Consider the following 26,141-nt stretch of genomic DNA (forward strand, 5'->3'; position numbering starts at 1 on the left):
TTGAGCAGCGCCTCGTGTCCCACCGCCTCCTCTTTCCCGATGAGAACGCACTTTTTAAGCGCCTCGAGGCTCACCTGTGATGTAGGAGCGTCTGTACTAACGGGATGTGCCCGGGAGGGACCGACATTTTGTTTTTTTGTGGAGACCAAATCAGGACAAGCTTGTGTGGTTGACCAATCGCAGCTGGGGATTGTGGGTAATCTGTGTTTTGTTTGTCCTCAGTGCCTCCTTCAGCACCGCCACTACAGTGCAACTATCCATTCATGTGCAATCCAGTCCGATTCCTATAGTTGTGAATATTGCTGAATTATTTAATCACTGTCAGATGAATCAACGAATGATTATTTATTTTAATTGATTTTGTTGTTGATTGATCAATCATGTTTTTCTGTGTTTTTTTGTTTGTTTTTCAAGTAAAGCTTTCAGTCGACAACGGCTGATTGGAGAACTAGGGTTTTAAAACACATTTTTCTGACTTGTTATTGGTTTTTCCATCAACATGATTATGATTTTACTCCTTGCTCTTGTTTTTCATGTTCAGGGTCACTGAGTTTAAGTATTAAAACTCTGAAGGGTTAAAGATCAAGGATTCTTGTCCATGTTTATCTCATTATTTAAATGATGGTGTGTCTACAGGAGAAGATCTTCACACTCCCCAACTAATTCAGTTAAAGCCTTTTCTCTGTTAAACAGGTTTAGATACAAAAACTAGTCAAGATATTGGTTACACCCAGGACCAAAATACCTAATAATGCATAATTATTGAAAGTAATGTAACATGAATTATAAAACAAAGATAATAATGAATCTACATGAAGAATTATTTCATTATAAGTATGTTTCCTTGCATTAACTTGACTTCCCTAAGATCCACAGTTTTAATGTGGCCCGCCTCTCCTCCGCTGGTGATCTATAATATATAAATGGAGGCCTGTGATTGGTTGGAATGAACGGAGAATGTGAATGTGTTTTCCCGAATCATGTGTTGTTTTGCTGTGAGCTTTTGTCATTGACGGTGGATTTGTGTTGGAGAGGATCCATGTATTATCTTATTTAACACCTGTGCTGTCCGGTTCAAAAGTGCCTAACCTTTTATTTGGTGTCGAAGACGACTTCTGGCTCAAACGGTCCATCTGTGGGGTAGAAGTGCCTAATCTGTGTGTGTTTCGGGCCCTCGCTGCTGCTGATGCGGCGAACCCCAAGAAATACACTGGTGGGGGAACTGTTGTGGCATGCTTGACCTTTTAAAATGTGGCACTTTTTATTATTAATAAAGCCACGGTGAACATAAACACTGATTTTGTGTATTACTTACAGGTCAAATCATATGTAAATATAAATATAATCAAATGTAAATATAAGTCTTAGCCATTTTAATCAGTTGGTACATTGTACAGTATGCACATTTTCTGTATGCATGGGAAAATGTCAATCATGCAATATTCTCTTCCAATGTGAATAATGAACTGAAAGTAATATAAAATATGAATGCTATTTTGAGGGGGTTTTTTTTATCATGCTGTCAAGACATATTTACAGAAAATGATTAAATATATATTTACTAAGTTTTAAAATCCGAGTGTGAAACGGTATGTAACAGTACACACACACCCACACTAAATAAAATAAATGATATATATATATTAAATTTATATATTTGTTTCTAATTCATTTACTGGATACATTTACTGTGTTGTTTAAAATAAATAAATGTAATAACGTACATTTAATTGATAATGATTGTTACACACACACACACACACACACACACACACACACACACACACTCACACTCTGTCGCTCAGAAGAGACTTTTAATTTAGATTTCACTCTAGTGGTTTTTAAAGACTTTTATTCTATTTCGTGTCTTCCGTCTTTCTGCTTCCGGTTGCCATCAGACTGTAGAAATGGCGCAAGGCAAACAGAAATTTAAAGCGCAGCGGGTCGGAGCGAAAAAGCACATACAAAAGCCGAAAGGACTCAAGAAAGGAGGTAAACATCGTGTGTTCTTGAGGAGCCGCTGTTCTTCTGACCGTAAACGCGCTAAATAGAGACTCCTCATCATTAGCAGCATGCTAAGTGTACGCATTTGCTAATGAACAGACGCGCATGCGCACTTTTTCTGCGTAAACTCTCCATTGCTGAATTCTAGTGTATATAATCACTACTTTTACAATATAATTCTATGACAGATATAGTATTTGTTTCCAAAAATAGCCACATGTGAGTGTATTCAGTGCCCTGTTTGTTCCAGGAAGGACCATCGCACCCAAAAAAGCACGAGTTGTCCAACAGCAGAAGCTGAAGAAGGTAAAACACATGGTTCAGTCCTCCGTCAAAATCCGTATGTGTCCAATAATAGTGATTTAATGGGTGTAAAACATGTTTTGTTTGTGCAGGGTTTGGATGTGGCCATCAGGAACAGGATTGAACATGAAGTCACACAGAAGGCCAGCTTGACTCTTCATAAGAAACTGAGTGTGCTGAAAACCCCAGCGAGGAAAGGCGGGACACCCGGACAGCCAAAATCAGCTCCTGGATCATCTAAATAACTGTTTTTATTTTATCATCTCAATAACACGACAGATCTGATGTCAGGATAATGACGTCATATCCGTACAGCCGCTAGATGACGCGATATAAAAACACAACTTCCCATTGACTGATACTGCACAACAGACCATGATCCTTGAGAAATGTCTGTTATTTTTATAGAATAAAATGGTAAAAGATTGTGAGCTTTCATAATATATTATTCCTGTGACAGAGATTTTGTCATGGGCAAGCACTTAAATCTACTTCATTTTATAAGCATATAAACTATTTGTATAGCCCTCTTTCCCTTCTTTGTGTGTTTATCTCATAAACCAGAGCAAGATTTTCCACCGTTAAGCAACCACACACACTTTATTAGGATGTGAGTTTAAAATCCCTGAAGGTTTTCCTCGCTGCTTTATTTTGCTTCCACTGATTGGCTCTCAGTGTGATTGACAGCTTGCTTTCATTACACACCACTCCCATTTTGATGCAAGTTACTTTATTAAATCAGCAGGTTTAAACATACAAAGGCACACAGGGAGCAATTACACAAGTTTTGACATGGCTGAAGAGTTCATGTCCTACTAAACTACGCCCTAGCCGAGGGTTTACAGGACTCTGAGGGAGCGCTGGAAGCGAGGGAACGAGTCCTTGGCCATCAGGGAGAAGATGCGATGCTGAGCCTCATCAAACGTGTCCGCCGTGGGTTCCTGCATCAGCCCCGTTAACCCCTCGCGCGTCTCGCTGTCCAGATTCACCTGAGAAACATGTACTGTCAGCTGAGAGTCGAGGACATGTCTGCCTCATAGTTCAAAATCAGAGTGCTTTAGAACAATTAAACAAAGCCTGTTTTTAGGACCATAAAGATGTGTTTTGCATTGTAACGCTTTACAGTTACACATTTCTCTGCAAATTCTCTTGCAATGCAAAAATAGATATATTAATTGAAGTAAATATTCAAATAAATGCATCATTATACAGATTTAAATAAAATGCATACAATTATTGTACATATGTAATACATACATATTGTGTTATCTGTATATTTTAATAAATGCATATATTTAAAAATGGGTGGTAACACTTAAAAATAAGGTTCATTAATGTATTTTACTAAAATTAACTAACAATGAGAAATGCATTTGTTACAGTATTTATTGATCTTTGTTAATAAAAATACAGCTGTTCATATTAGTTAACAGTGCATTAACTAATGTTAACATATACAACCTTTGATTTTAATAACGTATTAGTAAATGTAAAGAATAAAAACTAAGATTAATAAATGCTGAAGTATTGTTCATTCTTAGTTCATGTTAAATAAGGATGTTAACTAATGAACCTTATTGTAAAGAGTTACCGTGTTAATGAATACACTTTTTATTGTTGATTTTATATATATATATATATATATATATATATATATATATATATATATATATACACATACACACACTAATATTAGTGCTGTCGAATATATGGCACACACATACACACAGGCACATACATATAAACACACACACACACACACTGTAAACAAAAAAACTAATGTTGTATGTGATTAATTGATTTGACAGCCCTAAATATATATTTATAAATATTTGTATTTATCTGCTTAAAATTAAAACATTTAATCTAAATAATTCACTTGGCCCCTAATAATTGGTCCTCACCTCCCGAGGAGCTTCGGGGTTGATGAACTGGTTGTAGATGCACTGGGCTTTTCCCGCCAGTTTGGGTCCGTAAGAGTTCTTGTACTCTTCGCACGCCAGCCAGAACTCCAGGTTCTCCTCGCTGAACTCCGAGCGCAGGAACCAGCGGAAGGCCTGCAGGCCCACTGCGGACACACCTGCACAGGTTAATAACACACTCCTGCACACTGTAGAGCAGTTTCAGTTTTAAGGACAAAAGTGGAAGTTGCGAGCTGAGGTTTAATAGAGTAGGCTACTCACGTTTGCTGTTGAGCAGAGACTCCAAGTCCTGTGGCAGCTTTTCCTCATTCGCTCTGAAGAAACAAATATGCTTTGTTGAGCTTGTTTATGTCTCAAATTAGTACTCAGGGTTATGATCAAGTTAACCTCAATCATATAGTATTTTATTACCAAAAAAATTACCTCAACGCGCACCTCGTTTTTTTTTACAAAGAAAGTCATTTGTGAGACACTTGATGCAAAAAATAAATTAAATCAGAAACATGAAGCATAGCCTACATTTTATGTAGTTTTTTTTATTTTAATTAACCTTAAATAGTCTTAACTTGTAATCGCTATTTCAGCGTCAAAGTTCTCATTCGTCATGATTAACGGTCGGGTTTCCCGCTCTGGTGATGGCGGTTAAAACTTAACGATTTTTTCCCCTAATGAGATGAATGTAGGCCTACTACCGTATATTTTAGTTCGATAATGTTTTTTTATGTAATATTTTGTATTTTAATTGGATTTTATGGTACTAAATTATATTTATAACTATAAATTGTAGTTATAAATTAGAGTTTATAAGTTATAAACTCTAATGTATATATAAATGATAGTTATAATCCATTCATTCAGCAGACCTGAAATTTCCAACTTGCAACTATCATAAATCGTAGAAAAATACTATAGGGTACTTTCAGTTTTTATATGAAATATATATTTTCCGAAGTATGTTTTACTCTAAGTGCTGAGAAACTTTCAAAGTCAAAGCCAAACAAGTTGTGTTACAAATTTGTGGTTGAGATATATATAATAATAAAAACGCTTTCAGTAAGATTTTGTTGGGGCGCAGAACCAAACTTTTCTCTTTTCCCATTCATTTCTAATGCTGTCAACATTTTTTTTGTCTGCGAACAGTAAAAGTGTAAGCATTTTTTTCAGGACCATTTAACCTTTTCAAATCATATCCATGACTTTGTGTGTGTGTGTGTGTGTGTGTGTGTGTGTAGCAAGTGCCAAAACCTTCATACCATTCCAATGAAGAAACTCTATACGTTAAGGTTAGTATGGAATTTTGTTTACCCTAAAATTATGTAAACCCAAATATTGCTTACATCTTGTGGGCTTTATTATTGAAATGTTATTTTAACATTTACAGACCCAAAGCACGAGCTTATAATAAACAAAACGTTATAATTCTAACATTAGATTCATATAGTTTATAGTGTAAACGGGCCTTACCCCAAGATTTTTTCTGTGAAGAAAAGGAGAATGTGGACATTTTTGTGGTAATCATCAACATTATTCCACAAATGCAGTTGATTGAGCTTAACTTGTCCTGAACGCAAAAAATGACTTTAAATGAGAGCGGTGCAGTTGTGTTACCTGTGTTTGTAAACCCACTCCTGTTTTTCGGCCAGGTGGGACAGCTTCACCCTCATGCCCTTCGCCCTGAAACATCAAGACACTTTCACACCCATCAACGGTTTCATGCGTCAGCACAACCTGTGTTTCCACAAGCACGCATACTCACTTCTCCAGGCATGAGGCGGGGATGGCGGACAACCCCTTACACATCGCAGGACCTGAGACCCGAGCTCGAGGACACGATCCAGCGTCTCCAGCGCCGTCCGTCTCGCCGCCCTGCTCTTATATAGAGACATTCATCTGATCCGGCCAGTATAAAACAACACACAGCTGTCGGGTGAGAACACAACACAATGACTGTGCTTCGTGTTGACGTTCATACAGTTAGTGTGAACAGCAGCTGACAGCGAGTGTGTGTGTGTGTATCACCTGTATTTGTGTCGGGAAAGGCGGCTGAAGGAACAGGTGTGCAGTGTGTTATCTCTGTGTGTGTGTGTGTGTGTGTGTGTGTGTGTATCACCTGTCTGTGTTAGCATGGAATAGGTTGTTTCCAGTCACTCAACTCTGTTATTGATCGTTGCATTTAAGATGATGAAGTGATAGTGAATGCATTTAAAATTAACATTATTGTTGTTCTCATGTTGCATAATTTTCTCTTTCAGACACTGCTGGAAAACTGACAACAAACTAAATAGATAGTTTCAGCAAAAAACAGAAGGTTTGGTTAAAAAAAAAAGGCTGTTCCTCACATAAATCAATCAAATGACAAATTAATCTTGATATTTTTTGTCCCCATTCATTTAAAAAAAAACTTGTATACAAATATCTTCTTGTTTGTGTTCCATGGAAGAAAGACATTAGGGTGAGTAAATAGTCTGAATATTTGGGTAAAATATCCACCCTTTAAGGTGGTCAAACTGGTTTTAGCACATATAGCTTTGTCTGGAGGTCTACTAGGTCTAACCAAACTGATCATTATGGTCTCTCTACCAGATTAAAAACTGGTTAGCAGTTTAGCTCATCTAGACCGGCTTATGATCATAAACAACCAGTTTGGACCATCTAACCACACAAAACCAGCTATTTTTCGTATTAGATGTGTTTGTCTACTCTTAAAGGCAGTTCACACCAAGGATGATAACGATATTAAAGGGGTCATATAATGGTACATGCACTTTTTCAAGTTGATTGTACTGAAATGTGTGTTGGCGGTGCCTGTACACAACCATCATATAATGATAAAAATCCATCCAGTGTTTTTGTTTTAATCTCCTTATGTTTTCCCCTGCCTCAAATCGAGCCGTTCGACCGTGTGACGTCACACGGTCGGACGCCCCTCCCGCGATTGTTGATTGACAGCAGCGTTTCAACACAGACCCTTTATTGTGGATATCTATGGTCAAAACGCCTCAAAGAAAACAGAGGGGCGGAGTCAGCAAAGCTCATTATCATTTAAAGTCATATGCACTGAAACGGCGTGCTGAAAACAGAGTTGTTTTTGACCAGGTAAAATAAGTGTTTTCTTACAATACTAATGAGAATTTTTAATTAAAGTATATTACAAACTTTTCATTTAGACCCTAAAGAATCAAATTAACTTGTATGAAAATGGCATTATATGACCCCTTTAAGATAGTTCAAAAAATTGTTCCCAGTATTAAAGAGCAGAGTTCACACCACAGCTTTGCCGATAACGGCACAGAGAAACAATATTGTTGAAATCACTTTCAGGACTGTTTTATCCAGCTGATGAGCGTTAAAAACATTGACAGCCAATCAGAATCCACCCTGCTGTAACGAGCTTAGACAGACAAGCGCGCTTAAAATAAACAGAACGATACGCTAATATAGTTATCGTTGTTGGTGTGAACGGGCCTTTAATCGTTTCACTTACTTTGCTTGACTATGTGTTCCTCTGTGGTTTCTGATTCACTGAAACATATTCTGAAACCTTGCAAACCCACTTCCTCCTAAACCTTAAAGTCTCCCTTTTGGTTCAAATCAAATTTTTAATGTTGTTTATATGTCTCTGTGGTGTTTTTAATATTTGTAAATTCATAAGTCGACAGAATTGCTGAGTATTTTCTGCTTAAAACTGCAGTGAACCAAAGACAGTCTCAAAAACACGGTTTGAAATCGCTGGTGTTTCTGACACACCACCTTGTAACCAATCAGATCAACGTGTGATCGTCAACCAGTGGATCTCTGAGCTGAGTGAGTGAGTGGAGGCGGGGCTCATCTGCATATTCATAAATTGAGAATGAATGGGAGCCAATGCCTCCATCGCGCTGTGATTGGATGTGATCGGTTATGATTGGATATGATTGGTTCGTGCGATAAATCCCGCCTCTTGTTTTCGTGCGCGAGTCAGCCGAATGAACAAAATGATGGCCTTATAAAAAAGCAAGTAAACACGCACACTTATCATCACCGCTTTATGTCACGTCAAAATCAAATCTTGAAATGACCTGAAAGCATGATGACAGGGGGTTTAGTGAGGAATCAGCTCGGGTATATTCAAATTGTGTTTGTTTACCGAGGTTGATGACAGATGATCCGAAAATAAGTTTACTATTAAAAAGAACAGCTGCACATCAGTTCACACATGAAAATATATTGTTTTAACTGTTACTGCCTTCAGTTATTATTTTGGAATAAATGTAAAAATGCTCAACTTGATGAGATTTATTCTTGGTTTTAATAAATAGAACATTAGGCCACAGTAATGAAAAATGCTAAATATAAAATGTATTATTATTATTATATATTTTTTAATGTAATGTAAAGTACTATTTTACCAGGGTCACTGGGACATTAATTTATATTTGATATATAAAACACATTTAAAAAAACTGAGGACTTTGCCTCAGATTTCCAAACACCTCCGCGCGCAACTACTGTATTTATCTGCATTGGTGATTGACTCGGAAAGAAGTCGCTGCATTTAATAATTAGTCCAGATTTAACACTTCTCTATTGATACTTCGGGATATTTTGTCCACATCTGCTGGTATATCACCCATATGCTGTTAGGAAGTCCCTCCTGAGGGTGTAATCTGAAGCCGCTGTTGTATCGGTGAGTTGCGGCAGCAGTAACTCACTGCAGTCCTCGAGTGACACACACACACACACACACACACACGTTCATCATGTTTTAATGCGCGGTACTTTCAGCTCGCTTTAAAACATCGCAGTGCTTATGGGATAAAAACAGGTGGATTTCGCGTGGATTTCTTGGAAGTGGTGTATCCATGATTGTGAAAGCTTCCTGGTTCTGGTAGCGACACACACACACTCACACACACACAGCTGGTTCACACCATCTTCGAAACGCGAGGGGTTTTATTTCGCGAACAGCTCCTTTTTTGGACGCGCGCTGAACGCGAAGGTCTTCCGTCTTTTTGACCGATGCGTTTACACGGGTGACCGTTACCGTTACCGTGCGGGTATATCGTCATCATGTGGACGAGGGCGCGTTGCCAGGACAGCGGGACAGATCCCGAGCGCGAGCGTCTCTGGGCCGAACTATTCGAGCAACTGGACCTGAACAAGGACGGGTGGATCGATGTGAACGAGCTGCGGATCGGGCTCGCCGCCCGCGGGGTGTCGTGGAGCTCCGTGGAGGAGGTACGGAAGAAAAGAAACCCAATACACACACACACACAGACAGACAGACAGACACACACACACAGACAGACACACACACACACACACAGACAGACAGACAGACAGACATAACGGAAGGGTAGCCTATTTATAGAACAGATTCACTCTATGAATAGACAGGTTTATGATTTAATGGCAGATTTGGAGATGCTAATAACCTGCACCTCCTGCAGGTCACGTGATCCTAAGCGTAATTTGTCCAAATACTGAAAGTGAAAATGCTGCAGTACGCGATATAATCGCAGCCAATCAGATTATATCTGATGCTTATTATTCAATAATGGACCAATGAGATTGTACAGTGGGCGGGGCTTCCCAGCTTAGGTCTAAAGATAAAGGCTGCGTCCTAAATCGTGTGCTGGACATTGTGTACTTGCTTCTGATGTTAAGTTTAGATTAGAAAGATGTGCTGGAGCCATTAGTGAGAGTATAACCCATTATACGGATACTTACCAACATAATTAAACTCTTAATGCTTCATGTGGTGAAAGTAAGACTGAAAAGCAGGATTCTTGTTTCTAAGGCCGGCGTCAGGAACTATCGTGTCCTGCAGCACTAATGAACCAGTATATGATTTTAATAGTTAATGATCTCAAGGCAAGGTCAGTGGCAGGAGCAGAGGAAGGGCAATATCACCCGCTGGCACTAAATCAGCATCACCTGCCATCTGAAATAATCCAGCAGACTAGTGTAAGGCGTCTACCCACGTCACCAGCGGTGCATGATCTTAAGAATAAGGGTTAGTAAATAATGGGGTTAGCAAAGTCAATCACTATTTCTGCTCACACTTTGGTCTAGTGATTTGCTCAAACCACTGTTTCTTGCTATAATATAATGTCAGCAGGTCAAACCCAAGGCCTAGGAAACCAAACAATGAGAAGTTATCAAAACAGACACACACACAGGCGTTAAATAAATCTGAGTTATCTAATCTCTCCATGGCATGCTGTTTATATACCAACACACTGCACTCCAAACCTGTAGTTTATAGTCCAGCACATTGATTACTGTGGGTTATTGATCTGTTTGCCTGCGAACATCTTTGTGTCATTGATTTATTTTACTTGAAGTTGAGGATTTTGTAGTGTGGTTATGTAGTGCTTGTTGAGGTTTGGATGTTAAAGTTGACACGTGTGCTATGCGTGTGTTAATGTATTTGCATTATGCATGAGGAGGATGAATGTATATTGAGACGAAAGTATTAAACTTCACACCAACGCATGCTCACAGAAATACACACGTTGGCTGTAGAGTGTGCAAAAGGTCAGCGTCTTGGAGTCGATCCATGTGAGAGTAAATACCATGTGACTGCTGGCTCACATAAGTACACACAACAACACACATTGTGTAGACGTCTACACACAGAGGAGGCATGAAATCAGTGAGATTACTGGCAGATGTTCTCTTACAGGGCAGTTTACTCTATAACATACCAGAGATTGTGGGAATAATGATAATGAACACTGGAATGAGTGCCAGTGTGGATTTAAAGCGACAGTAACCTGTGCATCCTGATTAATTTATTATTTAGTCAATGTGGGTCAGTTTGTTCACAATGTCCTCTCTATAAAATTGAGCTGATTTTAAAACCCCAAAAGCCCTGAGACCTGCTGCGAAATGCCTCTCTAATCCTCTAAGTTTGCACAGATCAGGCCAAACACGTTCAGACACGCTGCTCTGGGAATGTCATGGGGCGACACCCTGAGAAAAAAACTCGGTGTATTTTTCTTTTCTTCTAATTTGTAGTTCAGAGCCAGATGGATGATTATTCCCACAACTCTCTAGGGACAGAAGTTATGGATAGAATCTAGGGCTGCACAATATATCGAAATATGGCAAATGTATATATCGCAACGGCTTGCAATAACTGCGGTCATGAACAAAAGACAGAGAAAATCACTCGCTGTTCTCGGCTGAATAACGTCTGTAGCTTTAATATAAGAATCTGTATATATTTAATTCATATAGTGAAAACTAAGCAGTGTTTTATTTTTACATTTGATTATTCAGTTTCTGTTGTTAAAGGTGCAGTGTGTGACTTTTAGCGACATCTAGCGGTTCGGTTGCGAGTTTGCACTAAGGGCTCAGCCCACCGCTCACCCCTCCCTTTCGGAGAAGCTACGGTGGCTAAAACGGGACAAACATCGTCGTCTGAGACAGCAGAGAATAGCCAGCGTAAACCAAGTTTCTGTACCACAGTCCATTATAAACCACATCATGGATAAAGTTTCAGGTGAGGATCAAGGGTCTTAATACATAATATAGTAATAGTAATCAGCTGATTGTCTCACGAACGTAACCAGCACATTCTCCCCACATAGCAAACCCATAATACAGCGAGGGAGAAGAACCACATGAAACTATGCAACTATATATGTTTTCTAACAGGGCAGTAAAGGTTTAGCTGGCTAATATGAGCTGTTACTGTGGCTGAGCTGGTTAAAGCGTAAAGCCTTGTTTAAACTCGACGCGTCCGCATGAGCCCAAAGGTGCGCGCGGCAGAAATGACGTGATTGTAACAGCGCGCGCGCCTCGGCATCCCCTAGACACCACTTACTAACTACACACAATAGGCTTTTTTTCTCTGATTTTGGAAACTCGATCGACTTAAAATGCTTCCAAGATCGACGGGTTGGTGATTCCTGTAACTGTTTTACGGTCAATGACAAGAGTACTAATCAGCTGTCTCACGAACTTAACCAGCACATTTATCCCCACATAGCAAAGCCATAACACAGCGAGGGAGAAGAATTAAGTTACATGAAACAATCCAGCTGCATATTTACACCACTGACAAGGGAAAAGTCACTACTCACGGTGTTTATGGCTAGCTTCTTCTAGCTTCCTGCGGCTTCTCTTTCAATGTAGTGACGAAACGCGCTCTGTAGCGCTGTTTGTTCGCGTTCGGCTACAGTAGAAACATGACGTCACAATATGGCGACCTTCATAGAAGGGGATTCCCGCGCCTATGTAGATATAAATGCCTCATTCTAAGGTAATAAAAACATTACGGTTTATTAAGTAAGTTCTTTATACACCACTGAACACATAGTTATGGATGTCATATTGCATTTCTGTTAATAGATACTCAAAAATGTTACACATTGCACCTTTAAATAACCCTAATGTAGGATAACCTGAACCCGTGCTTTACACTGATGTTAAAATAACACTTATGCGACAGTAAAACACTGCTGTTCACTTTCAGAAGTTGTAGGGATGTTTTATTGTCACAAGAAGAATGTGAAACGCGTATGTAGGTTATATATCTTTAAATATATTTTAAAGATAATTTAAGTTTATTTTACACACTTCAAGCATTATCGTATCGCATATCGAATATCACATTATTTTATGCATTATCGCATATCACATTTTCCTTCAATATCGTGCAGCCCATCAGAAATATTTATGCTTCCTTCACATCCCAGACACTAATATAGTGTCGGCTCAGATCCGGCTCACATCTGGCACATGTGTACAACAACAACAACAACAACCTTTATTTATAAAGCACATTTAACACAATACAAATTGATCCAAAGTGCTGTACATAGTGCATAGCAGGACTACGCTATAAAAAACCCCAACAAATTACAAGTTTCCAAAAGCTAAAGAATAAAAATGTGTTTTCAGAGTAGATTTAAAAATGTCCAATGAAGGAGCAGACCTCGCATGATACGGGAGAGCAGTCCAAAGCTTGGGCCCAGCCACAGAAAAGGCCCGATCACCCTTTAATTTGTAGTGACATCGTGACACATTTAAAAGCAAGTGATTTGAAGATCTAAGTGCCCTAGCAGGACAGTATGGCACAAAAAGATCACAAATATACCTTGGTGCACAGCCAGACAACGCCTTATAGACAAACATAAGGATCTTAAAATCAACTCTAAACTTGAATGCTAAAACAGGAGAAATATGATCCCTCTTTCTAGACCCAGTCAACAGTCTTGCAGCTGAACAATTTGAACAATTTGTAATCGAGAAAATGAAGATTGAGGAAGACCACAATAAAGAGAGTTGCAATAGTCTAATCGAGATGTTACAAATGCATGAATTGCGACTTCTAAATCTTTGCTTGAAAGAAGGTTCTTCAACTTTGCAATAGAAAGGGATACTCCACTTTTTTTGGAAATAGGCTCATTTTACAACTCCCCCAGAGTTACACTGTTGAGTTTTACCGTTTTTGAATCCATTCAGCCGATCTCCGGTTCTGGCGGTACCACTTTTAGCATAGCTTAGCATACATCATTGAAGTGGACAAGACCATAAGCATTTCTCAACAAAAAAAAGACCGATATTTTGTTTCGATGTTTCGATATTTTTCCTATTTAAACCTTGACTCTTCTGTAGTTACATCGTGCACTAAGACCGACGGAAAATGTAAAGTTGCGATTTTCTAGGCTGATATGACTAGGAACTATACTCTCATTCCTGCGTAATAATCAAGAAATTACTGCCGTACCATGAGAGCAGCAGGCGTAATGATATGACGCAGCGCCTGAAAATAGGCTACCTTCCGTCAACACAACGGAACTATTTTCAGGCGCTGCGTCATATCATTACGCCTGCTGCTCTCATGGTACGGCAGTAAAGTAAAGTAACATCCAAACCTCAACAAGCACGATATAACACTACAAAAACACTAGTGAGTAAATGATGAGTTTTGGGTGAACTATCCCTTTAAGAACTCATTATCAGGCTGCTGTTTTGCGCTTGGCTTTCTCTGTTGTCTTCATTGGATAACTATGTTCAGATTCAGTGATTAACCCTTAAATGCAGGAATCTATATTGTTTTAATTATTCTTATTTCTTTTGATTATTTTAATTTCTTCTATGTAAAGCACTTTGAATTACCATTATGTATGAAATGTGCTATATAAATAAACTTGCCTTGCCTATATCTAACACACCTGTCGTGATAATAAATCGCCCGATTAATAAAACTCTCCCGATATTAGAGTAACAATTACGGAGGAATAAAATAAAGGATGTTTTGTTATCTTTTGGAGCTCTGGAAGCGTTCATTTTGAGCTGATGTTTTATACCGCCATCACGGTCCTTGTCAGAGCTCATTTCCCAGTACATTCAGCATCTGGCTCATATTCACAATCTCAAACATCTTTAAAATCAACATCTCCAAAATCAACATTTTGATCGCTGGCAGCTTCTTCACCAAATTAAATCACTGAGCAATTTCAAGTTTTGCTGATGATTCTTCCTATTCTTTTGTTTTCTGCCTGCAGTGACTATGAGTGAAACTTCACTTCATCATTGTGTTTCAGCCAGTGCCACCTTGTGGAAAAAAAGTGCACTTATTTAGTCGTCAAAGATTCATTACGCCTCGTCTACATTAATCTGGATAGATTTGGAAACGATGTGTCACATGACTAAACTTGCGTCATCGTTTTTAAATGCCTGCGTTTTCACAGTCCACACTACAACACGAAAACGGCGCTAAAACGGAGAGAAAAAGATGGGTTTTTCAAATGAAAATGTGTTAGTGTGGACAAGGCCTTCTTGTTGTGCAGAAAAAAAATACACTTACACTGTTACACACCTCGGGTCGTTAGCGACCCTATACAATTTTTATACAAAATGAAGGGGAAAACAGGAACTCTTTTAAAATTGAATTGATTTTTTCCCTGATATGTTGTTGATAGCTTGATTGATTGAGGAATACTATGAAGGTTAATGTCTAACTTTAAAAAATGAATGAGGAGGAGGTTAGTGAATGACGTCCCGCGTCATTAAAGCCCCGAGGTGTGCGGCGTTTAAGGGTTAATGGCAGAAACTGACCGTCTGAGCTCTGATTGCTGGTGGCTTTGCATAATTTTAATGTGCTTTTCTTCTTCATTTGCACCCCTCATCCCATCTCTCCTAATGATTCCTGGCATCCCTCTTTCCCCCCATTTCTCTCTCTCTCTCTCTCTCTCTCTCTCCCTCTCCCTCTCTCTCTCTCTCTCTCTCTCTCTCTCTCTCTCTCTCTCTCTCTCTCTCTCTCCCTCTCCCTCTCTCTCTCTCTCTCTCTCTCTCTCTGTATGCCCATATATTCAGCAGGTTGTTCGAGCCGGGGACATCAATCACGACGGTCAGCTGGATTTCGAAGAGTTCACAGAGTATCTGCGTTCACATGAGAAGCGCCTCAAACTCATGTTTCGCAGCTTGGACCGGAACAATGACGGTTGGTTTCTGTCAGCTTCTCATTACTGGGAGAATCTCTGTTATTTTAGCATTATTTTTATTCTATTATAATAATATTTATTAATATTTTGAATTAGCTTTTATTTTTATATTTTATTTTTAGTAATTTTAATGTGTGCTTTTGTCATTTTGATTACTTTAAAATATATTTAATAAAAAAAAAATGTATATATATATATATAAATATATATATTTAGCTTTAATTGATTTTTATTTCAGTTTTAGCAATTTTAGTACTTCAACTACCGTGTTTTATTTCAGTAAGTTGCCAATGCAACATTTCTTTGGTTTTTTTTTGTTTAAGTTTTTAAGTTTAGGGTTTTCATCTAATATTTATATTTGATTTGATTTCAGTTTTTTTTAATAGTTTTAGTTAACAATAACAACACTGGTCAGGATCTGTCTGTGAATATGCAACATAATTTTTATGTCTTAATTTTACTTTGTTCAAGTTATAGATAAAATAATTAATATTTCCATCTATAACCTCATAATAGTCTTAAAATTTATAGCATTACACCACTGTGAGCACCTATAACCTTATATTAGCATTAGCGTCTGTGATTTTTATCTCACTGCTAGCATCTATTTCCTCATATTAGCATCAATACTTTGGGATCTATAACGTCAAATTAGCATTACCAGCTATGATATTACCTTAAGCACTATTACATCACTGTTATACATAACCTCATAGTTTTAATAGCAGCTATGCTATTGCATCGTTGTTAGCATCTATACCCTACATTTACCGTTAGCATCTATACTTTTGAATCATTCTTAAGCTTTAAAAAATCATATTCGTATTAGCAGCTGTGATATTACTTTTAACACTTGTCAGCACTGTTAGCATAGCCTCACAGTATCGTTAGCAGGTATGCTATTGCATCATTATTAGCATCTATACCCTCAATTTACCATTAGCATCTATATTTCTGAATCATTCTTAAGCTCTAATACATTATATTCGTATTAGCAGCTGTGATATTACTGTTAACACTTACATCCCTGTTAGCTTAGCCTCACAGTATCTTTAGCAGCTATGCTATTGCATCGTTGTTAGCATCTATAGCCTACCCTAAATTTACCATAAGCATCGATATTTCTGAATCATTCTTAAGCTTTAAAACATTCATATTAGCAGCTGTGAATGATATTACTTTTAACACTTGTCAGCACTGTTAGCATAGCCTCACAGTATCATTAGCAGCTATGCTATTGCATCATTATTAGCATCTATACCCTCAATTTACCATTAGCATCTATACTTTTGAATCATTCTTAAGCTTTAAAACGTCAGATTCGATGTAGCACCTGTGATATTACTGTTAACACTTACATCCCTGTTAGCTTAGCCTCACAGTATCATTAGCAGCTATGCTATTGCATCAATGTTAGTATCTATCCCCGTTTGTGTTTTGTAGGTGAAGTTGACGCTGAGGAGATCCAGCAGTCGTTACAGAGTCTCGGCGTGGACGTCTCGTTGGAACTGGCTGCCAAAATACTGCAAAGGTGCGCGCGTTTGTGCTTAGCATGTATGTAAAGTGCCTTGAATTGCCTTTAAGTGATTCTGTGACACCCAATACTTCTGAAATGTATTCATTCAGTATGGACAAAGACCATTCCATGACCATCGACTGGATGGAGTGGCGAGATCACTTCCTGTTTAACCCTTTGCACAACATGGAGGAAATCGCTCAGTTTTGGAAACACTCTGTGGTACGAAGCAAATCACACACAGCTGAGACTATAAAACAAGCCTCTTTCTTTCTTTAACTCCACGGTGTGAATGCGGTTGTGCGTTTGGTGTAGATGTTGGATATCGGAGAGCATTTGACGGTCCCGGATGAGTTCTCGGAGAAGGAGAAGCAGTCAGGGTTCGTGTGGCGGCAGCTGATGGCCGGCGCTGTGGCGGGATCAGTGTCCAGGACAGGAACGGCGCCGCTCGACAGACTCAAGGTCTTCATGCAGGTGAGACAAAACATCAGGCTAGTAAACAGATCTGTACAATCTTTGATGCAGATTTCATGCCAGATTTCCATTTGGAGATTCACTTTTGCTTTCGAAATGCTAGCAATGTAGCTACCGCGGTACAATCTAGTATTGCTGCACGATTATAGATAAATTGAGAATCACGATTTCTTTTCCGAACAGACAACTAAACAAAATAACATGTAATTTGCTAGAGGTTATGACAAAATATAAAATTGCTGCAGTGTATTTAAAAAGTTAAATGAATCTGAATTAATTCTTTTTTTTAAATCGGTTTGAATGAATGATTCAACGACTCGCTTGTTTCATTACTGGATGAAATAGCGTTTTTTTAACAAATCTATTGAGTGACCGATTCAATGACTACTACATTTTCTAACAGTCACTTGTCGCCCCCTACTGGTGTAACGATGTAATTGATACAATCGTTATTTGAAGCGCCATGCTACTTCCAAAAGGTGATTTGCTCTATTTTGATCGCTACCGTAGACATTAGTGTTTATATCCGAACTATAAACTTATATGAGTGTTTGTAACACAGAAATAATGATACTGTGTGGTTGAAAAGACTGTTTGTGAAGCTGTTTAATACACGACAGCTGCTTGTAACCTTGTAACCAATCAGATCAACGTGTGATCGTCAACCAGTGAATCTCTGAGCTGAGTGAGTGAGTGGAGGCGGGGCTCATTTGCATATTCATAGAACCTCGCATACTAAATGAGGCAAGGGTGTCGAGTTACATTCAAGATAATTTTTTTTTCCAAGGATAAATGGCATGAAGAAGGCATTTCAAGGAAAAAACAAATGTAATATGTAATTTAAGGATAAATGATTGACTACAGAGGGACTTGAACCATTAATCGTGCAGCTCTACAAGCTAACAAACACACTGTGTGAATGTATTATATCCAGGACCACACTGACCCCTGGAGGTCATATGACTGAAACTCAACAGTTGTTCAGTTATTATGTCAGGATGTGTTTGTCAAGTCAACGCACCTTTATTTATAGAGTTTCAAAGCAGCTTTACAGAGATAACAGGAAAATAATGCAGCAAAGTTTGTTTCTAGAAGAAAACACCGACACAGTTCAGCTTAAGGAAGTTCAGTGATGTTTTATTTTTGTTGTAGAAAAGTTATTAATTTAGTGCATTTATATATATAGCCGCTCTGGAGAAAACCGTGATGTCATCGTCCAGCTCAGCTCAGTTCTCGTATAATGGTGTCAATGCAGGCAGAGCAATAATATTGTTGGATATTAAATTAAATGTCCCCAACTAACTTTTGTTTTATTCTAATCTAGTTTGACTGAAGCATTTAAAGGTGCTGTATGTAACTTTTTCACTCTACTAAAGCATACAAATACCATAATACACTCGTTTCTCTGAAAAACACTTCTACAGCCACTCATTTTACTCAGGAAATGTGCGTTTCCAGGCTGGAATGTTTGTTTTTGCTTTGGTCTGTGATATTGTGTTGCTAATTTTCATTGTCCAATGCGCTCGCTCGTTCCTGTTGCGTGTCCTTAAACTGGCATCCCGTGTGCGCTCGAGTCTGAGGAGCCAGCGGGAGAGACGACGATCTCTGATATTTTGAATTGGACTGCAGTACCTATTTCAATCACTAGTTGTCATTCTTACAGACTGCCCCTTTAAAGCTAAACTGAGGGTGGGTGATTGTGCAGGTGCACGGGCAGAGCTCAGATAAGGCGAACGTGTGGCGCGGGCTCCGGGCGATGGTGAAGGAAGGAGGACTCGCTGCGCTGTGGAGGGGAAACGGCATCAACGTGCTGAAGATCGCACCCGAGACGGCCATCAAGTTCCTGGCCTACGAACAGGTACAGCTCTGGCTTCTACACTCAGCTGTGTGGACGGCCAGTCAAAAGCTCAGCCCGCTTCTGTGTGTGTGTGTGTGTGTGTGTGTGTGTGTGTGTGTCTGTAGATTAAGCGCTTGATGAGAGGCAGTAAAGAAGTAGGAACTCTGAAAGTTCAGGAGAGATTCGTCGCTGGATCGCTGGCTGGAGCTACAGCTCAAACTATCATATACCCGATGGAGGTAAACACACACACACACACGTTTACTTAGCTATCTAAATGGGGACAATTCCATAATGGTTTTTATACTGTACAAACTGTATACTTGTCTCCTTACACTAACCCTGCCCCTAAACCTACCCATCACACACACACACACACACAAACCCGACCCAAAAACCTACCCATCACACGCACACACACACTAACTCAACCCCTAAACTTACCTATCACACACAACTTTCTGCATTTTTACATTTTAAAAAACCTTTAATTACTTAATTTTTATACCAGATTTACAAATGATGACGTCCCTAAAGGGAGGTTTTTGGAGATTTTGTCAGGTTTTGGTCACTTCTGGGAACAAATTTGTCCCCAAAATATAGTTAAGTAGGTACACACACACACACACACACACACACACACACACACACACACACACACACACACACACACACACACACACACACACACACACACATGGCAGCTGGTTAGGGCACACAGTAAACATCAAGGTCACTCTGTATGTTGAGGTCTCACTAGTCGCATTTCCATTACAGATTTGCGCAAAACTGTTTTAGATGTTTTCTAAATGTCAATAAAAAAACTATTGAGAAATGACGGCGTTTCCATTAACCGATGTTATGCAACTGAAACATAATTTTTTCCTCTTGCGATAAGATAAATCATGGCAATGGATGCTGGTAGGCTCATGTATGTCGCAGACACCGCACTAGCCATTATTTTGAATATGAGACGTCGGAGTGTTTTCCAAGCATGAATCACTGAAGCCTCCTGATCAGGATACGGTTGTGGTGTCGACTCTCTCTCTGTGGTTCTGCAGGTGCTGAAGACTCGTCTCACTCTTCGTAAAACAGGGCAGTATTCGAGCGCGGCGGACTGTGCCAAGCAGATCCTGCTGAAGGAGGGCCTCCTGGCCTTTTATAAAGGATACCTGCCCAATATACTGGGCATCATCCCGTATGCGGGCATAGACCTCGCCGTCTACGAGGTGTGTGTCTGTGTCTGTGTGTGTGTGTGTGTGTGTGTGTGTCTCTGTCTGTGTGTGTGTATGTGTGTGTGTGTGTGTGTGTGCTCTTGTTTTTATTACATTGTGAGGACCAAATGTCCCCACAAGAATAGTAAAACCTGAAATCACCAACATTGTGAGGACTAGCCAATGGTCCACGTAAGGGAAATTGATTAATGAACATACTTAATGATGTTTTTTAGAAAATGTAAAAGAGCAGAATGTTTTCTGTGATGGGCAGGTTTAGGGGTAGGGTTAGTGTGTGTGTGTGTGATGGGTAGGTTTAGTGTGTGTGTGTGTGTGATGGGTAGGTTTAGGGGTAGGGTTAGTGTGTGTGTGTGTGATGGGCAGGTTTAGGGGTAGGGTTAGTGTGTGTGTGTGTGTGATGGGTAGGTTTAGGGGTCGGGTTAGTGTGTGTGTGTGTGATGGGCAGGTTTAGGGGTAGGGTTAGTGTGTGTGTGTGTGTGATGGGTAGGTTTAGGGGTAGGGTTAGTGTGTGTGTGTGTGTGTGTGTGTGTGTGAGGGGTAGGTTTAGGGGTCGGGTTAGTGTGTGTGTGTGTCTGTGTGTGTGTGTGTGTGTGTGTGTGTGTGTGAGGGGTAGGTTTAGGGGTCGGGTTAGTGTGTGTGTGTGTGTGTGTGTGTGATGGGTAGGTTTAGGGGTAGGGTTAGTGTGTGTGTGTGTGATGGGTAGGTTTAGGGGTAGGGTTAGTGTGTGTGTGTGTCTGTGTGTGTGTGTGTGTGTGTGTGAGGGGTAGGTTTAGGGGTCGGGTTAGTGTGTGTGTGTGTGTGTGTGTGTGTGTGATGGGTAGGTTTAGGGGTAGGGTTAGTGTGTGTGTGTGTGTGTGTGTGTGTGTGTGTGTGTGTGTGTGTGATGGGTAGGTTTAGGGATAGGGTTAGTGTGTGTGTGTGTGTGTGATGGGTAGGTTTAGGGGTAGGGTTAGTGTGTGTGTGTGTGTGTGTGTGTGTGTGTGAGGGGTAGGGTTAGTGTGTGTGTGTGTGTGTGTGTGTGTGATGGGTAGGTTTAGGGGTAGGGTTAGTGTGTGTGTGTGTGTGTGTGTGTGTGTGTGTGTGATGGGTAGGTTTAGGGGTCGGGTTAGTGTGTGTGTGTGTGTGATGGGTAGGTTTAGGGGTAGGGTTAGTGTGTGTGTGTGTGTGTGTGTGTGTGTGAGGGGTAGGGTTAGTGTGTGTGTGTGTGTGTGTGTGTGTGTGTGTGTGATGGGTAGGTTTAGGGGTAGGGTTAGTGTGTGTGTGTGTGTGTGTGTGTGTGTGTGTGTGTGTGTGTGTGTGTGTGTGTGTGATGGGTAGGTTTAGGGAGGGTTAGGGTTAGGGATAGGGTTAGTGTAAGGGGATAAAATATACAGTTTGTACAGTATAAAAACTATTACGTCTATGGAGAGTCCCCACAAAGATAGTGGACCAGACATGTGTGTGTGTGTGTGTCTCTGTCTGTGTGTGTGTGTGTGTCTCTGTCTGTGCGTGTGCGTATGTGTATGTGTATGTGTGTGTGTCTGTATGTGTATGTGTGTGTGTGTGTGTGTGTGTGTGTGTCTGTATGTGTATGTGTGTGTCTGTGCATGTGCATGTGTCTGTGTGTGTGCGAGTGCGTGTGCGTGTGCGAGTGCGTGTGTGTATGTGTATGTGTATGTGTGTTTGTGTGTCTGTATGTGTATGTGTGTGTGTGTGTGTGTGTGTATGCGTGTGTGTGTGTGCGTGTGCGTGCGTGTGTGTGTTCAGAATAACTCCCTCATAAAGGCTGTTCCTCACGCTGTCCTCCTCTCCCAGACGCTGAAGAACGCTTGGCTGCAGCGTCACACCGACGGCTCGCCCGACCCGGGTGTCCTGGTGCTGGTGGGCTGTGGGACGGTGTCCAGCACCTGTGGACAGCTGGCGTCCTACCCGCTCGCCCTCATCCGAACACGCATGCAGGCCCAGGGTGAGGGACGGGCGCACACACAGACAAGTCGGGAACTTACATATGCGAATATCGCATAAAACGTTTGGGAATAAAGCACCGTTTATTACGGAAACCCTGAACCGCAACGTAAAAAAATAAATACATCTATAATGACGAGAATTAAGTCGAAATTACGAGAATACAATCTTCTTCTTTTTTTTATGAGCGTATTTCGTAACTAAAAACTTTTACGGAAGACTGTATTCTCGTAATTTTGACGTACTATATCAGAAATGTATTATTGATACTAAAATAAGCCTGATTTTGAAGATGTTTCCTGTGTTCTTCTCCCAGCGTCAATGAAAGGCGCTCCTCAGATGTCCATGCTGACCCTGTTCAGGAGCATCGTGGCCCAGGAGGGCGTGGTGGGACTCTACCGAGGCATCGCTCCAAACTTCCTCAAGGTCATCCCGGCCGTCAGCATCTCCTACGTCGTCTACGAGCACATGAGGAAAGTACTGGGAGTGGGAACCTGAGAGAGAGAGAGAGAGAGAGAGAGAGTCAGGGCATGTGTGTGTGCGGAGAAACAGACTCAAACTAATCCTTTTTTTGTTGAACGATGGACAAGAAAGGTCAGAGACAGAGTTTATTTATGCCTACTACACTATATGAGACCACTGGAGTGATGTTCACCAAAAATAAATCAGCGGATGTGAGGAAGAACGATGAACTGATTTTAAAACACTGAAATATGCAGAATCTGAGAGTCCTGGATTCCTGAGGTTCATGATGTGCTCTTCATGTGTGTTGTTGCTCAACAGGACCCTGATATTCAGGTTTACAGGGTACGTTCCTCTGGACGCGGTAAAATGAACGCTTTGCGTGTGGGAGAGTGTGTGTGTGAGCATGTGTGTGTGTGTGTGTTAGGGGTGTAAAGATGCCCTCATGTCACGATTCGATACATATCACGATACTGAACTCACGATACGATATTATTGCGATTCTCCAAGACATAAAAAGTTAACAAAAAATGTACTGTTGATTAAAATGCAAAATTTTATATTACATTGTGGGTGTAAATGAATAGTCTTAGTGCTGGAAACCCACAGCACAGGACAATAGTGACACAAGAATAAAAATATTCATAATTCTGAAGCTTAAAATACAGAATTATTTTAGACGAATATTCTGTCACTGACTAGATATATTTAAAATAATGCCGGACACTTTTTACTGGTAACAGAAACATTTGCCATTATCAGGACCCACAAATATTCCCCCATTGCATTATTATACATGATATTCAACATTATATATATATAGCAGTTTAATGTAGTACAGTACTGACACTAAAACATACAGTAATTTTTGTTTTGGTGTCTATCCACGATACATATTTTTGCCTTTTTTGTATTGCAATATATTGTAACACCCCTAGTGTGTGTGTGTGTGTGAGAGCGTGTGTGTGTGTGTGTGTGTGTGTGTGTGTGTGTGTGTGTGTGTGTGTGTGTGTGTGTGTGTGTGTGTGTGTGTGTGTGTGTGTGTGTGTGTGTGTGTGTGTGTGTGTAACCCAGTGCACACACTACTGAACCCCCTACAGGAGTGGACAAAAAACTAACTTCCTTCTTTTCAACTCACAGTCCGACTGAAAGTGCCTCTGTTTCCAGAAACACGTGTTTTATCAGCTGTGCTCCAGTAGTTTAATGCTGAAACCCTTGTGTGTTCCAAAATCATCATCATCTCAATAATACGAGAGTTCTGGAATTCTCAACTGTAGATTCCGGAACTCAAGTTCCAAAATTCCAAACTATCCACCCTAAATAGTGTCAAAACACAAGGTATCATTCATTAAACACATTTTATTGGTTAACTTGAACTTGATTGTGCTTGTGTTTCATTAAATAAGGTCTGCAAAATAGTATGCCAAAGATTATAATAGTATGCATACTACTTTCAGTAAATTTTCTTCGATGCATGAATTCATGCATGGTTTTTTCGGCTAATATCCCCCAACCCTTTACGAGATAACTTTTGTAATGGCTCTCTTTCGACTCTTTCAGATGAAGAAAAGTATCAAGAAATGCAAGGCTGAAATTTCCACAACAGTTTTTGAATATTTTAGATTTTAACGAAAGTAATTTTAAGGTAATAAATTTGGCTAGATGTTAATGCTCACAAGCAAACAGTATATCTGTGATGTCAAAACACAATTTATGACCCGGTAATGGCATTCTGTCTTACTACATACTCAGAAGTACATACTTTTCCAACACCAGCGAAGTACATACTTTACATGAATTGGAGATCTGTTTAAATAGCGGTTACTCTCAATGGATGAGGTACTGTGGCCTACAATTTGGAGCAGAAGCCTTATGGACTCACAGATGGGAGAATATGTGTGTGTGTGTGTTCATTTTTGTGATTTTTGACTCTTCAAGAAATAGAACAAAGCAAAAGACTGTTTGCTAGGGTCACTTCTTGGTCAACGTGCTCTGTACTTTATCACCACTTTCAGAAGATGTATATCAGTCAGAGAGACTGTTTGGATGTGTTACAATACAATAAAGATTCCTGCCTGGAATCTGCACCCACAGGTTTCCATCAAACACCTTTCATTCAAGTCTCAAATTGGATTTTCGTTTATTATTTTCTTTTAATCCACATGCTACTGTATTCCTAACAGTTAACTACACAAACTTTCTGCAGATATACATCATGTTTACATTTTTCAGTCTTTCTCTCCTGGGAAAACGGACCAACATTATTGATGACATCATCCTGCACTCACAGGTGTAGCCAATCATGTTCTCTCTAGAATGAGAATGCCCCTCCCCCTAATTCAGCAGCGAGTAAACTGGAGGCAACTGGCTAGTTTAAAATAATAATAAGCTGAAATAATTCCACTTCCAATAAAATCTAGTTTAAAATAATATTCCTCAAAATTTCCCCAAAGTTAGTATGGAAACTGAAAAAAACGTTAGTTTGGGCCTTCTCATTTCCAGTGATTTTGTGTATTCAGACACGGACTACTGTTTTTATTTCGATGTAAACAAAACAAGGAACATTGTATGGTGATTGTTTTGTTTTTTACTGTCATGCCGTGTGTTTTCTTTGAAAGGAAACTAAAGTATATCTGAATGCATGCAAGAGAATGTATGTTAAATTAAATTAAACTAAACTAAATCGTACCGAGTCTTCATTTACGCTCTTTACCATCATTATAACATCAGCTCATCTCCGCAATACGGAAACTCCATTTCACTACCGCACAAAAAGCCACAGAAAATACAAGGTTATACGGTCCTAAACTGCCTATACGCTGATATAAACGTCCATCATTGTCAATCAACGTTTCCTTCAACCTCATTGGTCTGTTTCATAAACTCCTGGACGCTGATTGGCTGCCTCACACAGCGGTAAGCTCTGTTTGTCGCGTTTGGTCAGCTATCCATAAAAACGTCTTTTTTTCAACGCCACTCATTGGTTCAACGGTCGAATCCTCA

General features: G+C 39.8%; 4 protein-coding genes across 9 annotated transcripts in view; 3 read left to right on the forward strand and 1 right to left on the reverse strand.

Annotated features, from left to right (window-relative positions):
* vps54 (VPS54 subunit of GARP complex) overlaps window positions 1-1,292 on the forward strand; it is a 33,212-nt gene extending 31,920 nt beyond the window's left edge. For both annotated transcript variants that reach the window (XM_056241069.1, XM_056241070.1), the window contains one exon: window positions 1-1,292. This exon is cut by the window's left edge and continues 250 nt beyond it. The gene's annotated coding sequence lies outside the window, so the exon portion shown is untranslated.
* Window positions 1,293-1,854: 562 nt separating this feature from the next.
* On the forward strand, window positions 1,855-2,566 carry cunh19orf53 (chromosome unknown C19orf53 homolog). Its single transcript, XM_056241078.1, has 3 exons — window positions 1,855-1,992; window positions 2,255-2,310; window positions 2,400-2,566. The coding sequence occupies exons 1-3, from the start codon at window positions 1,908-1,910 to the stop codon at window positions 2,550-2,552; spliced, it is 294 nt and encodes a 97-aa protein (XP_056097053.1). The 5' UTR covers window positions 1,855-1,907; the 3' UTR covers window positions 2,553-2,566.
* A 580-nt stretch (window positions 2,567-3,146) lies between these two features.
* si:ch211-196h16.12 (regulator of G-protein signaling 4) lies at window positions 3,147-6,083 on the reverse strand. Its single transcript, XM_056241077.1, has 5 exons — window positions 5,986-6,083; window positions 5,838-5,903; window positions 4,491-4,543; window positions 4,212-4,375; window positions 3,147-3,296 (listed from the first exon to the last, which is right to left on the reverse strand). Exons 1-5 carry the CDS (start codon window positions 6,027-6,029, stop codon window positions 3,147-3,149), a joined length of 477 nt encoding a protein of 158 aa, XP_056097052.1. The 5' UTR covers window positions 6,030-6,083.
* Window positions 6,084-8,853: 2,770 nt separating this feature from the next.
* Window positions 8,854-24,819, forward strand: slc25a23a (solute carrier family 25 member 23a). 5 transcript variants are annotated; one of them, XM_056241073.1, is made up of 12 exons: window positions 8,856-9,446; window positions 15,543-15,669; window positions 17,114-17,201; window positions 17,297-17,408; window positions 17,502-17,660; window positions 19,366-19,518; window positions 19,623-19,736; window positions 20,559-20,726; window positions 22,527-22,677; window positions 22,993-23,147; window positions 23,458-23,483; window positions 24,699-24,819. In XM_056241073.1, exons 1-12 carry the CDS (start codon window positions 9,279-9,281, stop codon window positions 24,700-24,702), a joined length of 1,425 nt encoding a protein of 474 aa, XP_056097048.1. In that variant the 5' UTR covers window positions 8,856-9,278; the 3' UTR covers window positions 24,703-24,819. The 5 variants fall into 5 exon arrangements, with proteins under 5 accessions (XP_056097047.1, XP_056097046.1, XP_056097048.1 ...); XM_056241072.1 differs by lacking the exon at window positions 24,699-24,819 and having other exon boundaries at window positions 8,854-9,446; window positions 15,546-15,669; window positions 23,458-23,668; XM_056241071.1 differs by lacking the exon at window positions 24,699-24,819 and having other exon boundaries at window positions 8,855-9,446; window positions 23,458-23,667.
* Window positions 24,820-26,141: the final 1,322 nt, after the last annotated feature.

Source organism: Rhinichthys klamathensis, unplaced genomic scaffold (genome assembly GCF_029890125.1).
Source record: "Rhinichthys klamathensis goyatoka isolate OS25496 unplaced genomic scaffold, OSU_Roscu_1.1 h1tg000628l_1, whole genome shotgun sequence".
NCBI lineage: Eukaryota > Metazoa > Chordata > Actinopteri > Cypriniformes > Leuciscidae > Rhinichthys > Rhinichthys klamathensis.

Coding starts and splice junctions, on each gene's coding strand:
- cunh19orf53 (XM_056241078.1), top strand. CDS start 1,908: ATGGCGCAAGGCAAACAGAAATTTAAAGCGCAGCGGGTCGGAGCGAAA. Junction 1,993..2,254: donor GAAAGGACTCAAGAAAGGAG/GTAAACATCGTG, acceptor TGTTTGTTCCAG/GAAGGACCATCGCACCCAAA. Junction 2,311..2,399: donor AACAGCAGAAGCTGAAGAAG/GTAAAACACATG, acceptor TTGTTTGTGCAG/GGTTTGGATGTGGCCATCAG.
- si:ch211-196h16.12 (XM_056241077.1), bottom strand. CDS start 6,029: ATGTGTAAGGGGTTGTCCGCCATCCCCGCCTCATGCCTGGAGAA. Junction 4,544..5,837: donor GAGTGGGTTTACAAACACAG/GTAACACAACTG, acceptor TTGTTTCTTCAG/AGCGAATGAGGAAAAGCTGC. Junction 4,376..4,490: donor GTCTCTGCTCAACAGCAAAC/GTGAGTAGCCTA, acceptor GTGTGTCCGCAG/TGGGCCTGCAGGCCTTCCGC.
- slc25a23a (XM_056241071.1), top strand. CDS start 9,279: ATGTGGACGAGGGCGCGTTGCCAGGACAGCGGGACAGATCCCGAGCGC. Junction 17,202..17,296: donor GCTGCCAAAATACTGCAAAG/GTGCGCGCGTTT, acceptor GTATTCATTCAG/TATGGACAAAGACCATTCCA. Junction 20,727..22,526: donor TAGACCTCGCCGTCTACGAG/GTGTGTGTCTGT, acceptor CTCCTCTCCCAG/ACGCTGAAGAACGCTTGGCT.